The sequence below is a fragment of the Salvelinus sp. IW2-2015 genome, linkage group LG22, assembly GCF_002910315.2.
Source record: "Salvelinus sp. IW2-2015 linkage group LG22, ASM291031v2, whole genome shotgun sequence".
In the NCBI taxonomy this organism is placed as follows: Eukaryota; Metazoa; Chordata; class Actinopteri; order Salmoniformes; family Salmonidae; genus Salvelinus; species Salvelinus sp. IW2-2015.
Genome location: NC_036862.1, coordinates 17,477,334 through 17,492,586, shown reverse-complemented (window position 1 = coordinate 17,492,586; position 15,253 = coordinate 17,477,334). Strand labels below are relative to the sequence as shown.

The 15,253-nt window shown below is 47.0% G+C and overlaps 1 protein-coding gene across 1 annotated transcript in view; it reads left to right on the top strand.

Annotated features, from left to right (window-relative positions):
- The window catches only part of LOC111949772 (MDS1 and EVI1 complex locus protein EVI1-A-like), a 31,333-nt gene that overhangs the window by 4,303 nt on the left and 11,777 nt on the right, over positions 1 to 15,253 (top strand). Inside the window, 8 exon segments of the mRNA XM_070433849.1 lie at positions 355 to 416; positions 765 to 826; positions 829 to 911; positions 1,303 to 1,378; positions 1,381 to 1,458; positions 10,224 to 11,646; positions 11,850 to 11,937; positions 12,904 to 12,930. Of these exon segments, the coding sequence (XP_070289950.1) occupies positions 355 to 416; positions 765 to 826; positions 829 to 911; positions 1,303 to 1,378; positions 1,381 to 1,458; positions 10,224 to 11,646; positions 11,850 to 11,937; positions 12,904 to 12,930 (1,899 nt within the window).

Below are 15,253 nucleotides of genomic sequence, written 5' to 3'. Positions count from 1 at the left end.
CACCACACAAACCCACACACCAAACAACCACACACACACACACACACACACACACACACACACACACACACACACACACACACACACACACACACACACACACACACACACACACACACACACACACACACACACACACCTAAGATATTCCTCCCCTTCCCCCCCTGTCCAGAGGAGAGACAGTATCGCTGTGAGGATTGTGACCAGCTCTTTGAGTCTGTCTCTGAGCTGCTGGACACCAGAAGGTTCCATGTGGGACACCCCCTCAGCCTTCCTGGGGAACCTTGGAGGGGACAGTAGTGACCTGGAGGGCCCTGAGGGCCTGGAGCCCCACGACCTGCACCTGTCCCACAGCTCAGCCACGACGGTCCCCAGGAGTGTAAGGAGTGTGACCAGGTGTTCCCCGACCTCCAGAGGTGAGAAGCGCGTCCTCCTTCCCCCTTGTTGATAGGCCCCCTCAGGCCCCTCAGCTCAGAACCCCTCTATGTCACTCAACCTGCACCCCCCTCACATGCCTGATGATGGCTGCACATCAACTTGAATCTATAGTTATAGTCTTGATGATATATTGTAGTGACGTGGACAGTGTCATTTGAACTATTGTTGATCCTGGGCAAGGTCTTTGTTTGCACACTTCATTTACTCCCCTTTTACAGCATTGGTGTTTTTAGTTGAGAGGCTAGTGACGCAGTGTTGTAATAATGTTGTTGTGTCTGTCTGTCTTTCTGTCTGTCTGTCTGTCTGTCCGTCCGTCTCTCCTGCAGTCTGGAAGCTCACTCTCTGTCTCACTCAGAGGAGAGGGATTACAAGTGTGACCAGTGCCCCAAGGCTTCAACTGGAAATCCAACCTGATTCGTCATCAGATGTCACATGACAGTGGCAAGCACTACGAATGTGAAAAGCGCACAAAGGTACAGTCATGTACCTGCTCAAAGGTACAATTGTGTTTGGGTGGGGTAGGTGGGTGTGGGTTCACGTGTATGTTACTAGAGCATGGCTTTCCAACCTGTTCCTGGAGAGCTACAGTACCATTCAGTACGTTTTCTCTCGAACCCTAATGTAGCGCACCTGATTGTAATAATTAGCTGGTTGATAAACTGAATTAGGTTAGGTACAACTGGGGTTGGAGCAAAAACCTACAGGAGGGTAGCTCTCCAGGAGCACGGATCGAGTGCCCTGTATTAGATTATATTTGAGTTTAATTGAATGTGTGATCAAGTGTGTGCATGCAGCTTCTACATGTACCGCATCCATAGTCGCAGATGGGTGACCCCCCGTGTGTCCCCTCGTCCCCCCCCCCAGCAGGTGTTCACAGACCCCAGTAACCTGCAGAGGCACATCCGCTCGCAGCACGTGGGGGCGCGGGCTCACGCCTGTCCGATTGCGGGAAGACCTTTGCCACGTCCTCTGGCCTGAAACAGCACAAGCACATCCACAGCAGTGTCAAGCCCTTCATATGTAAGTCACTCAGACCCTTCATATGTAAGTCTGCACGCTTTTTCCACATATTCTACGAGCTTGTTGGAACTCATTTAGAAAAATCGCTAAAACACCCCTTCTCTTATGTTCTTACCGGTCATAATACTAGTCGACATGTTAGTTACTACATGGTAGATTATAAAGCAGTCCCATACCGACTTTGACCCTCTAATTGTTTTAAAAGGAATTTCACTTGAAAACCATTTCTTCATATATGCTTCATTAGTCCACTTTTGATACAGTCAAAGAAAACATTCAAGTTTTGAAGATATATTGCTTCCATTCTCCTGAACCCAAAATCAAGCAAGAGCAAAACATCTCAATAGGATTCATTTTGCATAACCATGACACTTTTCCAGGAAGTAAACACAGGTATTCTATTATAATAGCTATGAGGCTTGTACATACAGTACCAGTCAGAAGTTTGGACACACTTACTCAATCAATGGGTTTTCTTTATTTTTACTATTTTCTATATTGTAGAATAATAGAGAAGACATCAAAACTATGAAATAACGCATAAGGAATCATATAGGAACCCAAAAAGTGTTAAACAAATCAAAATATATGTTTATTTTAGATTCTTCAAAGTAGCCACCCTTTGCCTTGATGACAGCTTTGCACACTCTTGGCATTCTCTCAACCAGCTTCACCTGGAATGCTTTTCCAACTTATTGTTGCTTTTCCTACACTCTGCGGTCCAACTCATCCCAAACCATCTCAATTGGGTTGAGGCCGGGTGACTTTTCCAGGAAGTAAACACAGGTATTCTAGCACCCCACACCATCACACCTCCTCCTCCATTCTTCACGGTGGGAGGCCAGATCACCTGATGCAGCACTCCCTCACTCTCCTTCTCTCCAAATAGCCCTTACACAGCCTGGAGGTGTGTTGGGTCATTGTCCTGTTGAAAAACAAATGATAGTTCCACTAAGCGCAAACCAGATGGGATGGTGTATTGCTGCAGAATGCTGTGGTAGCCATGCTGGTTCAGTGTGCCTTGAATTCTACATAAATCACTGACAGTGTCACCAGCAAAGCACCCCCACACCATCACACCTCCTCCTCCATTCTTCARGGTGGGAACCACAGAAAAGGAGATCATCCGTTCACCTAGTCTGTGTCTCACAAAGACACGGCGGTTGGAACCAAAAATCTCAAATTTGGACTCATCGATCAAGGACTCATCGATCAAATTTCCACTGGTCTAATGTCCATTGCTCGTGTTTCTTGGCCCAAACAAGTCCCTTCTTATTATTGGTGTCCTTTAGTGGTGGTGTCTTTGCAGCAATTCGACCATGAAAGCCTGATTCACGCAGTCTCCTCTGAACAGTTGATGATGAGATGTTCTGTTACTTGAACTCTGTGAAGCATTTATTTAGGCTGCAATTTCTGAGGCTGGTAACTGTAATAAACTTATCCTCWGCAGCAGAGGTAACTCTGGGTCTTCCTTTCCTGTGGCGGTCCTCATGAGAGCCAGTTTCATCATAGCGCTTGATGGTTTGTGCGACTACACTTGAATAAACTTTCAAAGTTCTTGAAACTTTCCGTATTGACTGACCTTCATGTCTAAAAGTAATGATGGACTGTCGTTTCTCTTTGTTATTTTGAGCTGTTCTTTCCATAATATGGACTTGATATTTTATCAAATAGGGCTATCTTCTGTATACCACCCCTACCTTGTCACAACACAACTGATTGGCTCAAACGCATTACGAAGGAAAGAAATTCCACAAATTAACATTTAACAAGGCACACCTTGAAATGCATTCCAGGTGACTACCTCATGAAGCTGGTTGAGATAATGCKAAGAGTGTGTAAAYCTGTCATCAAGGCAAAGGGTGGCTAGTTTGAAGAATCTCAAATATAAAATATATTTRGATTTGCTTAACACCTTTTTGATTCCTTCATGATTCCAAATGTGTTATTTCATAGRGTTGATGTCTTCTCTATTATTCTACAATATAGAAAATAGTAAAAATAAAGAAAAACCCTTGAATGAGTAGMTGTGTCTAAACTTTTAACTGGTACTGTATATGTGCAATATAATATTTTAAAACCATATTAACGGTACACTGATGAGAAATATATGAACAAGTGGTTTTAGGGTCAAATGCCCCTTTAAATATCAGTATTTTAKGTCATAAAAAAACCTCCAATCAGTAACACTTTAATATGAATTAATATTATTTGGTATTATTTATTATCTATCAATTTTGAATATCATTGAATATAATATGTTGTGATAGTAGGATTAATTCTATACATTTCATGTATGATATTTTGAATGGTACTGACTTCATTTTGAAAGTGTCATGTTGATTGTGGTAATATGTACATACTATATCTATAATCTACAAGATTGCAAAAGGAGAGCATAACATTTTTCATTCCACAGGAATTGTAGTCACAGGGGAGTGCTATTTCTGTTAATAGCAGTACGTGTCCCATTCCCCCATCTCAACAACCACACACCATGCTGACCCAGTGACCCCTAGCAATGACCTCACACTATGACCTCACGTTTTAACCCTACTGTTGTCCCAAACATTGACCTGTTCAACCAGCCGTGACCTCCCCTCCATTGACCCCAGAGCTCCTATCTTTGACCCCACTCTCTCTCACACTCCCTGTAAATGCCAACCCCTGTGGTCTAACATTACAACCACAACCACAACACATATTGACCAGACCCCAGTTTTGCTTTTCAGAGAAAACCTATTTTCAGAGTTTTTCCTTGTTAGGTGAAGTAGTCAGGAGAATTTCCTGGCCCTAATAATGATTTCTCAATCTTTCACCTCACACACCAAAGCACAATGACCTTCACCCTTTGACCCCAGCTCCGTGACCCCGCACGGTGACCCCACACACAGGGCAGAAGGGCTGTGTCCGCCTGCGGACCCCCATCTCCCCCCTCCCTTGCCTCCCCCTCCAAACGCACCATTCCACACAAATAGCAACCACATGTCCCCTCCACTGTGCTCCAAATGGGAGTCCATTTGCAGTAATCAGTTGAAAATATGCAGGTTTAAAAACAGCTAAAGACTGTGAAAAAAGACAGAACACCCTCTGCCCTGACAGATGTGTTAGAGACCATGTGTGTGTCCGTCCTCCGTGTTTGTTTGCCTGTGTGAACAACATGTCGGTCAGCTTACTGTATTGTATACGTGTGTGTGTGTGTGTCCATGTTTGTGTGTCCATGTGATGTGTGTGTGTCCATGTGTGTGTGCCTGTGCATATGTTTGTCTGTGTGCATGTGTGTGTCCACTTACATGCTTGCTTGTGTCCATGCCTATGTGGGTGTGTGTGCATGCATGTGTGTGTGTGTGTGTGTGTGTGTACCAAGGTGGAAAGCCTATGCTGGTGGTTTTCTGGAGACCACTCTGGCCATAATCATTCATTCAGACACTGGGGCTGTCTTACTCAAAGCTGCTCTTCACAGGAATGTGTTTATAATATTTAGTTACAGTTTATGGTGAGCTGACAAAACACACGTGTGGAGTGGATCAGGTCCCTCACACCCTGTGTGTCATGTGTGTCTGTTGTAAGTCTGTAAATGTCAGGAGTGTGTGATTTACAGCCACTGTTTCTACTCGTTCTACAACAGAGAGGAAACGGATAACAACACCCACGTTAGCCAACGAGCCTCAGGCGCATCAAATATTTACGCCTAGACTCAACATCTCTTGATCAATTACGACGTTGACTCCTTCAAAGACTTAATCATTCATTCTGAGATCTTTGCCCTGGATTCGAAGAACATTAATTATTACAGCAAGGTATGCACGTCATTGTCTTACCCAAGATTRCCAATTCATTTCCATACCACCATATGAATAAACAATCACCTTTAGACTACATACTGTATGKTGAGTAAATATTTGAATCAATATAAAGTTATAGATTGCAATATTATTCAATATCATACATATTATTTAAGAGTATGTTTTGATATCCAAATTTCATCCACTTTCCATTTTTACGGATGCCAATGTAGAATAAAGAATGTAGAAATAGAGAATTTCAATAGAGAATATGAAACAGAATGACTATTAGCTACTGTATGWATAGATATGATCTCTATATGACTGTTTCTTTTTATCTAGCTATCATCTAGCCCAGGGGTCTCCAACCGTTTCTAGCATGAGAGCCATGTCACAAGCTACTCAGAATACCTTTTTTTGGTCTGGAAGAAAACAAAAAAAAATGTTATTTTTTGTATAATTCCCCTTTAATCAAATGTTATTTGACACATGCACCGAATTCAAAAGGTGAAACACTTACTTTTTTATTTTACCTTTATTTAACTAGGCAAGTCAGTTAACAACTCATTCTTATTTTCAATGACAATCTAGGAACAGTGGGTTAACTGCCTTGTTCAGGGGCAGAACGACAGATTTTTACTTTGTCAGCTCGGGGACTCGATCTTGCAACCTTTCGGTTACTAGTCCAACGCTCTAAGGCTACCTGCCGCACTTACAAGCCCTTAACAAACAATGCAGTTCAAGAAATAGAGTTAAGAAAATATTTAGTAAATAAACTCAAGTGAAAAAAAAAATATATATATAAAAGTAACACAAGACAATTACATAACAATAACGAGGCTCTATACAGGGGGTAACGGTACCYAGTCAATGTGCGGAGGTACAGGTTAGTCGAGGTCATTTGTAAAGTGACTATGCATAGATAATAAACAGCGAGTAGCAGCAGTGTAAAAACAYGGGGGMGGGYGGGMGGGGGGGGTCAATGTAAAAAGTCGAGCCTTTTGGTCCTAGACTTGGCGCTCCGGTACCGCTTGACGTGTGGTAGCAGAGAGAACAGTCTATGATTTGGGTGACTGGAGTCTTTGAAAAAATGTTGGGCCTTCCTCTGACACCGCCTAGTATATAGGTCCTGGATGTCAGGAAGCTTGGCCCCAGTGATGTACTGGGCCGTACGTACTACGCTCTGTCGCGGCTTACGGTCGGATGCCAAGCAGTTGCCATACCAGGCGGTGATGCAAATGGTCAGGAGGCTCTCTATGGTGCAGCTGTAGAACTTTTTGAGGATCTGGGGACCCATGCCAAATCTTTTCAGTCTCCTGAGGGGGAAAAGGTGTTGTCGTGCCCTCTTCACAACTGTCTTGGTATGTTAGGACCATGATAGTTCGTTGGTGATGTGTACACTAAGGAACTTGAAACTCTCGACCCGCTCCACTTCAGCCCCGTCGATGTTAATGGGGGCCTGTTCGGCCCTCCTTTTCCTATAGTCCACGATCAGCTCCTTTGTCTTGCTGACATTGATAGGCTGTCTCATCGTTGTTGGTGATCAGGCCTAACACTGTTGTGTCGTCAGCAAACMTAATGATGGTGTTGGAGTCGTGCTTGGCCATGCAGTTGTGAGTGAACAGGGAGTACAGGAGGGGACTAAGCACGCACCCCTGATGGGCCCCAGTGATGAGGATCAGCGTGCCAGATGTGTTGTTGCCTTCCGTTACCACCTGGGGGCGGCCCATCGGGAAGTCCAGGATCCAGTTGCAGAGGGACTTGTTTAGGTCCCAGGGTTCTTAGCTTAGTGATGAGCTTTGTGGACACTATGGTGTTGAATGCTGAGCTGAAGTCAATGAACAGCATTCTCACATAGGTGTTCCTTTTGTCCAGGTGGGAAAGGGCAGTGTGGAGTGCGATTGAGATTGCGTCATCTSTGGATCTGTTGGGGCAGTATGCAAATTGGAGTGGGTCTAGGGTTTCTGGCATGATGGTGTTGATGTGAGCCATGACCAGCCTTTCAAAGCACTTCATGGCTACTGACGTGAGTGCTACGGGGCTGTAATCATTTAGGCAGGTTACCTTCGCTTTCTTGGGCAAGGGACGATGGTGGTCTGTTTGAAACATGTAAGTATTACAGGCTCGGTCAGGGAGAGGTTGTAAATGTCAGTGAAGGCACTTTCCAGTTGGTCCACGCATGCTTCAAGTACACGTCCTGGTAATCCGTCCTGTCCCGTGGCTTTGTAAATGTTGACCTGTTTAAAGGTATTGCTTACARCGGCTACAGAGAGAGTGATCACACGGTCGTTCGGAACACATGCATGCTTCAGTGTTGCTTGCCTCGAAGCAAGCATAAAATGCATTTAGCTCAACTGGTAGGKTCGCGTCACTGGGAAGCTCGGGGATGGGTTTCCCTTTGTAGTCCGTAATATTTTTCAAGCCCTACCACATCCGACAAGCATCAGAGCCGGTGTAGTAGGATTCAGTCTTAGTCCTGTATTGACGCTTAGCCTGTTTGATGGTTCATCTGAGGGCATAGAGGAATGTCTTATAAGCGTCCAGATGAGTGTCCTGCTCCTTGAAAGTGTCAGCTCTAGCCTATAGCTCGTTGTGGATGTTGCCTTTAATCCATGGTTTCTGGTTGGGAAATGTGCGTATGGTCACTGTGGGGACGACATTGCCGATGCACTTATTGATGAAGCCAGTGACTGAGGTGGTYTACTCCTCAATGCCATTGGGTAAATCCCTGAACATATTCCAGTCTGTGCTAGCAAAACAGTCCTGTAYCGTAGCATCCACATCATCTGACCACTTCTGTATTGAGRYYGTCACTGGTACTTCCTGCTTTAGTTTTTGCTTGTAAGCAGGAATCAGGAGGATATAATTATGGTTAAATTTGCCAAATGGAGGATGAGGGAGAGCTTTGTATGCATCTCTGTGTGTGYGGTAAAGGTGGTCTAATGTTCTTTTCCCTCTGGTTGCACATGTGACATGCTGATAGAAATMAGGTCAAATGGATTTAAATTTGCCTGCGTTAAAGTCCCCGGCCACTAGGAGCGCCGCTTCTGGATAAGCATTTTCTTGTTTGCTTATGGCCTTATTCAGCACGTTGAGTGCGGTCTTAGTGCCAGCATCYGTTTGTGGWGGTAAATAGACGGCTATGAATAATATAGATGAGAKCTCTTTTGGTAGATAGTGTGGTCTACTGATTGTCATGAGGTATTCTACCTCGGGCAAGCAATACCTTGAGTCTTCTTTAATATTAGACATCGCGCACCAGCAGTTATTGACAAATAGACTCACACCCCCGCCCCTCGTCTTACCAGACGTAGCTGCTCTGTCCTGCCGATGCATGGAGAAGCCAGCTAGCTCTTTCGTCGTTCAGCCACGTCTCGGTGAAACATAAAATATTACAGTTTTTAATGTCCCGTTGGTAGCATAGTCTTAATCGTAGATCGTCCAGTTTGTTTTCCAATGATTGCACGTTGGCCAATAATACGGATGGAAGTGGTGGTTTAACTACTCGTCGACAAATTCTTACAAGTTACAAAAAAGGTGAAAAATAAATAAATAGCACAGCTGGTTAGTAGCCCGTAAAATGGCAGTCATCCCCTCCGGAGTCATTCATTGTGCGTCTAGCGAGTGAGGAATGATAGCAAATAATAGATACAAATGATATACTTACTCATTATATACTTCTGCCAGGTAAACCTACTTTGTATTTAACATTTAATTGAGAAGGTTTTAGGGAAAGTATTTCTGTCAACCCACAAGATGGTTATCACATCAACTGGATACACACGGAGTGACAGACAAACGAGCGAACCACATAGACAGATGGGGCAATATTGCTGGAAATTAATTGGCGGACATTGTGTTAGGTTTTCCTTTTTAAGCCAATAGTGGCTAACCAGGGGTGGGATAATGTCAATGTTGCGTTGATTAGATAGTAGCTGGGAGCTTGTGGTGTCTGATACTTGTGAGATTTGTTTATCACAGTTTTCGGTGAAAAATTGCATGTACTTTCAGAATTGTTTGGCGGGCTACACATATGTGGGCTGTGGGCTACTGGTAGCTGTTGGAGACCTGTTGGAGACCTGTTGGAGATCCCTGGTCTAAACACTAGGTTCTYTTCAACAATGTGGTCTGCCACATAGCAGGGTGGAGTCAGACAGAGAAGGGACTGTGGGACTGTGAGAAGGTTACAGTGAGCTAGCTGACAGGGACAGGGTGAGGGGGACTCGGCCAGTGGGGAGTGGGGGGTGAGGGGGGAGGTGGGCAGCGGAGGACGTGAGCCCTGTCCCTGGGAACCGGACCTGCAGGATAGGATTCATTCAACTCTGCTTCCTTCACAGGCTCAAAATAGAGCCATTGTGCCGTGTGTCTGCAAGTGAGTCTCTCTGTGTGTGTGTGTGTGTGTCATGTGTTATGTGATATTTTAATATCTTTGAATGTGTCTGCATATCTATGTGTGTGTGTGTATATGTGTGTGTATGTGTGCTCATGTGTGTGTTTTTGTCTATTGTGAGTTATATGAATATCTATTGTGTATGCATGTCTGTGTGCACACGTGTGTGTATGTACGTGTACGTGTGTACCTGTGTGTGTGTTTGTTTACGGTCTCCTTGGAGTACAATTCCTGGAGGTGCACTGTGTTTGATGTGCAGGTGATGGGTTCCACTGACTCGGTCTCAGCCCAGAGGAACAAAGCCCCATGACAATGCCAGGATCTGATGTCTCATCTCATTCCCCCTTCACCTCACTGAAATAACATTCTCAGACTAGGACATCTTACACCCAGCTGGTCTCTCATGTACTGTAGTCCCCCTTTCTGAAATGCATGTGTAGTGTCACGACTAAAGCCTGGAGGTCTTCCTGACAACTGGATCATAGGGAAAACTCTTGGCTCTTATGGTCAGAGATGTACTCTCAGAGATGTGTGTTTGTGATGTTGGACATGCCTCTGAGTGCCCCGTGTCTGTCTCCCTCTCCCTGCAGGCGAGGTGTGCCACAAGTCTTACACGCAGTTCTCCAACCTGTGCCGCCACAAGCGCATGCACGCCGACTGCCGTACCCAGATCAAGTGTAAAGACTGTGGCCAGATGTTCAGCACCACCTCCTCCCTCAACAAGCACCGGCGCTTCTGTGAGGGCAAAAACCATTTCACGGCAGGGGGGTTGTTCGCTCATGCCCAAGGCATGTCCCTCCCCGGTGTCCCTGGTGCCATGGACAAGGCCGCTATGGGTGGGATGGGGCACAGCAGCGCCAACCTGGCAGACTACTTTGGGAACCGGCACCACAGCGGCCTGACATTTCCGACCGCCCCTGGCTTCCCCTTCAGCTTCCCGGGTCTGTTCTCCTCTGGACTGTACCACCGACCCCCTCTCATCCCGGCCACCTCCCCAGTCAGACGGCCCCTAGGTCCCGGTATGGAGCACATCAAGAGCCCCCTCCTGTCGCCTAGCCCCGGAGCCCTGGAGGCCAGAGAACTGCTCAAGACCCTCCGCAAGGAGGCATTGCCCGGTAGCGAGCAGCCACAGGGGACAGAGCAGCGACAGTCCCATGGCTCCTCCTCCAAGCAGAGGCACAGCGGCGGCAAGATGAGCAGCCAATCGGAGAGCAGCGATCTGGATGACGTAAGCACTCCCAGTGGGAGCGACCTGGATACCACGTCAGGCTCGGAGCTGGAGAGCGACATGGAAAGCGAAGGCCAGCGGGAGAGGGCACCCCGGGAGAACGGGAAAGGGCCCAAAAGGAAGGCGGGCAGAGGCCCCCAGAGCCCCACCACCCTGATCAGTAACCACACTAAGGAGTTCCAAGGTAGCCCCGCCTTGTTCCCGCCCTCGCTGGACGAGCACACGGCTGTCTCAGGGGCGGTCAATGACTCCATCAAGGCCATCGCCTCCATCGCTGAGAGGTACTTTGGCTCCACGGGGCTGGCGGGCCTGCAGGACAAGAAGGTAGGCGCCCTGCCCTACCCCTCCATGTTCCCCCTGCCCTTCTTTCCAACCTTCTCCCCACCCGTCTACCCCTTCCCAGAGAGAGAGCTCAGACCTCCAGGCCTAAAGGGGGAGCCCCAGTCCCCACCTGACGAACCCTCCAAGAAGCGCCAGAGCAGGACCTCTGAGTCGCCCTTTGACCTTACCACAAAGCGCAAGCAGGAGGAGAAGGTCCTCGCCCCCTTCGCCCCCGTCTCCAAATCCAAACCGGAGGCCTCCTCACGTTCCACCAATCAGGACCAGCCGCTGGATCTGAGCATGGGCGGCACCAGGAACCGCAGCAGTAGCCACGCCCCCCGGGGGGAGGAATCAAAGAAGATCCACGTGTTTGGAGAAGACAAGGCAGGGATGGAGCTACCTAAAACTGACACCTCTCTGCAGCACGCCAGGCCCACCCCCTTGTTCATGGACCCCATCTACAGGTACTGTGAATCTCTAGAACTGAACCTCACCAGTATAAGTATAAAACACTATCAGTCTCATTTAGACCTGTTGTGTGTTTTTACATTCTGTGTTAGCAATATGTGTCTTTACCTTCCTATAAGTACCTTTTCCTATATTGTTGGATGTGAATGTCTTTGAGAGTGTCGGTGTCTAAGAACTGATAGAGTTGTAATATTAGCAGGGTTGAGAAGAGGAAGATGACCGATCCGTTTGAGGCTCTGAAAGACAAGTACATGCGGCCCGCCCCCGGCTTCCTCTTCCATCCACAGGTAGGATCTGTCGCTTTCCACTCTCACGCCTGTCTGGCTGGTTGCTTCACAGGGACTGCCAGACCAGGGGCCTCTTTGCTTCTGAGGCCCAGGCAGGTGAGGCGATCTGGGGTTGGTCTGGGGGTGGTCTGAGGTGGTCTGGTTCTGATGGGAACCAGAGGCAGTGTTCAGTCTGATCCATGCTAAAGCATATTTGGGTCTGGTCTGTCCTTGTTCTCAGCTATCTGAACCAGATGTGGGAGAATGTGGAAGACTGAAAAGGGCATAAACTGAAAAGTTCTCACATATGTGTCTTTGACTACAATATAAAAAATGATACCCTTTTAAAGTATCCGAATTTTGCCCCCGGACTCTGCGCTGCCTGTGATTTCTCTATCGTGTGTAGCATGACTCAGTGTGGTGTGTGTGCATTGACGTGCGTTGACATTCATGCTTTCGCTCTTCCCAGCAGTGAAAATTGGCCCATAGGAAAGTGAAAAACATTTTCTCAGGGCCTGGCGTTTTTAACTGGCCGTTTCAGGCCTGGTTTTTTACTGGCCGTTTCAGGCCTGGTTTTTACTGGCCGTTTCAGGCCTGGTTTTACTGGTGTTTGAGTCGTCTGATTTATGTCCCCTTTCCAGACTGTGAACCAGTCTCTAGCTCTGTAACACCACATGGCCGTGGCACGTGGCTTAATGAGGTGTCCTATCAGTAGAAACAGTAACAGCGTTTAGGCCATCTTTATTACTTTATGATGTCTGGACACACAAATCAGTCCAGAAACACTCTGGCCACGGGTCTCTTTTAAAAAAAATGTTTTTTACAGTTGGACATTTTCGGGTTTTGTTACCAAGTCACCTGACCCTTGTGACATCATCACCCCCCCCCCCCCTCCCCCACCCAATGCCCATATGCGTCCAATAAAAAGCTGTTGATCCGTGGTCCACTCCCGGTTCTGACTGCTTTTCCTTCTGTCCCGCCCCTCAGTTTCGTATGCCAGTTCAGAATCCTGTGGTAAGTTTCATCTACACCTACATGTCTCTGTGCTTCTGCCTCCCCTAAACCCCCAGACCCCCCCATGTGTGTATGGGTCCTCATCATAACACCCTCCATGTCACTCAGACTACGCATGGCTCTGGCCAATCACCAGCAACTACTGACCAGGCATCAGCCATTTATAAGCCATCACTGCTTATCACTGGATTTCAGACCCGTTTTTAAAAACAACATGCTTTTCTCAGCTTGCAAGCTATATGCTTTTTTCACTAATTTTAGTAAAATAATCTTGTAAATGTCTGAAAATTCCCATTTAGATTAATTTACAATCACTTATTTGTCCACATGATAGGCCTGGGATTTCTAGCTGGGTTCCACCCTGTACTGCTAACAGCACTGAGGGTTGTATATATATTTGCTTATTTGGAGAGTGATGCAGGGCTGTTGGAATGGGCACAGAGTGGGTAAGACAGGGGGACTGCTCTGTATCAGCGCGAGGGTAACAGTCTCTTAGGGACCCAGGGAGGGYGGGGGAGTTCCTCCCTCCGACATCTGTTTCCAGATAAGATCAACAATTGAGAATGCATCTCGCTAATTAAGGCGCTCTCAGCATCACTGACATCTGAAGATAACTAATCAACAGCTGGCCCCACAGAGACACTACAGCAACAAGCAAGTTCAGACACACAGACAGAGCAGGAGGAGGAGGAGAAGGAGGAAGGAAAGGGGGGAGGTTACATCTAAAGGGGATTTTGGGGGAATCACAATTAAGTAAATGTGTGGGCATTTATCCTCCTTGTTCCCGCGATTAGACCTCTCACACTCCYTATTATATCAAATGAGTTCTAGTGAACCTGACTGAAAATATTTACAAATCTATGACATCTCAAAGCTGTTTGTTCTGATTCTGACTTATCTCACCGGTAGTAGACAATACAGAGAGTTCTCACAGAGGGAGGAACACAAGTGAACTGAACAGCCAGAGAGGACTGAGAACCCGTGTGTACCAGAGGGAGGGTTGCCTCAGTAGACAGAAGAACAGCCAGGGTGGGCCTAGCTGTTTCAGCCTCAGCCTCTCGCTCTCAAACTAAAGTGTCTTATCTTGCACGCCGGCTCAATACGGCGGACAGCTTTAGGGCTCCTAATGCGCSSGCGAGTTATGGCCTCTCATTGAGCAAGGAGGGAAACAAACTGAGCTTTAGCCCCCATGCCCATAAAGAGCCCCAATGAAATACATATTGCATATTCACAAGAAATATGGAAGCATTTCACCCGCGCCTCCCCCTCCCGTTCCCGTCCTCACGAGGGAGCCTTTGATTCACGGCACGGAGCATTGGCATATTCATAATCAAATGGACCTGACACCCCACATACTCCCACAGTCGGAACTTTACACCCAGCCTTCACTCTTAATCAGCCCTGGCCTGTAACGTCTGTGGTCGTTCATCATCGATCAGTTTCTCCATTTCGGTTCTCTTTTTGCTAGTGGTGTGAGTGTGTGTTTGTCTGCTTTGCTTGCCTCTATGTGTTTGTGTGTTGTGTGTGTGTGCTTGCATGCTATACTTGTGTTTGTGTGTCGTTGTGCAGGGGCAGAGGAGTGATTCATTTCCACTGCTGGGCTGTAAAAGCCATCTCGGTGCCACAAATGCAGGCAGAGCAGCACATTTGCAATATGAAGATGTTGACCATTTACTGATCAAAGGCTCAGGACACGGGTAATAATGGGTTATCGCTGTGCTGAGAGGCGGCGATGGTACGTGGGATGGGGGAGAGGAGAAGCGGGAAGGAGCGAAGAGGCCGGGGGACATCCCAGCAGGCCGCGGGCCTGTCACGGCCTATCTCGTGCAGGACAGGGCGTTGTTATAACGTGCCACAAATTCTGCACATTTCAACTTTGCGGATGTATTGAATTTTTGTGATAGTTCTCCTTATTCTTATTTTCAATAATTGGGCAACAAATCAGTGGGTGATTTGGGGTCCTCCAGGGCAGCGCACGGGTCCTGTTCACCGACTGACATTCCCATCTCACTCTTCCAGCCCCCTGTCACTCTGAGGACTTTACAGAGACGTGAGGGAGAGAAAGAGAGAGAGTTTGGGAGAGACGCGAGAGAGAAGAGAGTGAAGAGAGCGAGAGACGAGAGAGAAGAGAGAGAAAAGAGAGAGAGAGGGAGAGAGAGAGAGAGAGAGAGAGAGAGAGAGAGAGAGAGAGAGAGAGAGAGAGAAGAGAGAGAGATGAGATGAGGAGAGAGAGGAAATTGAGAGAAGGAGTGAGAGGGATGAATTGAGAGAGCAAGACGACAGATCAGAGACGAAAGAACAAGAAAAGAGAAAAAAACAGCAT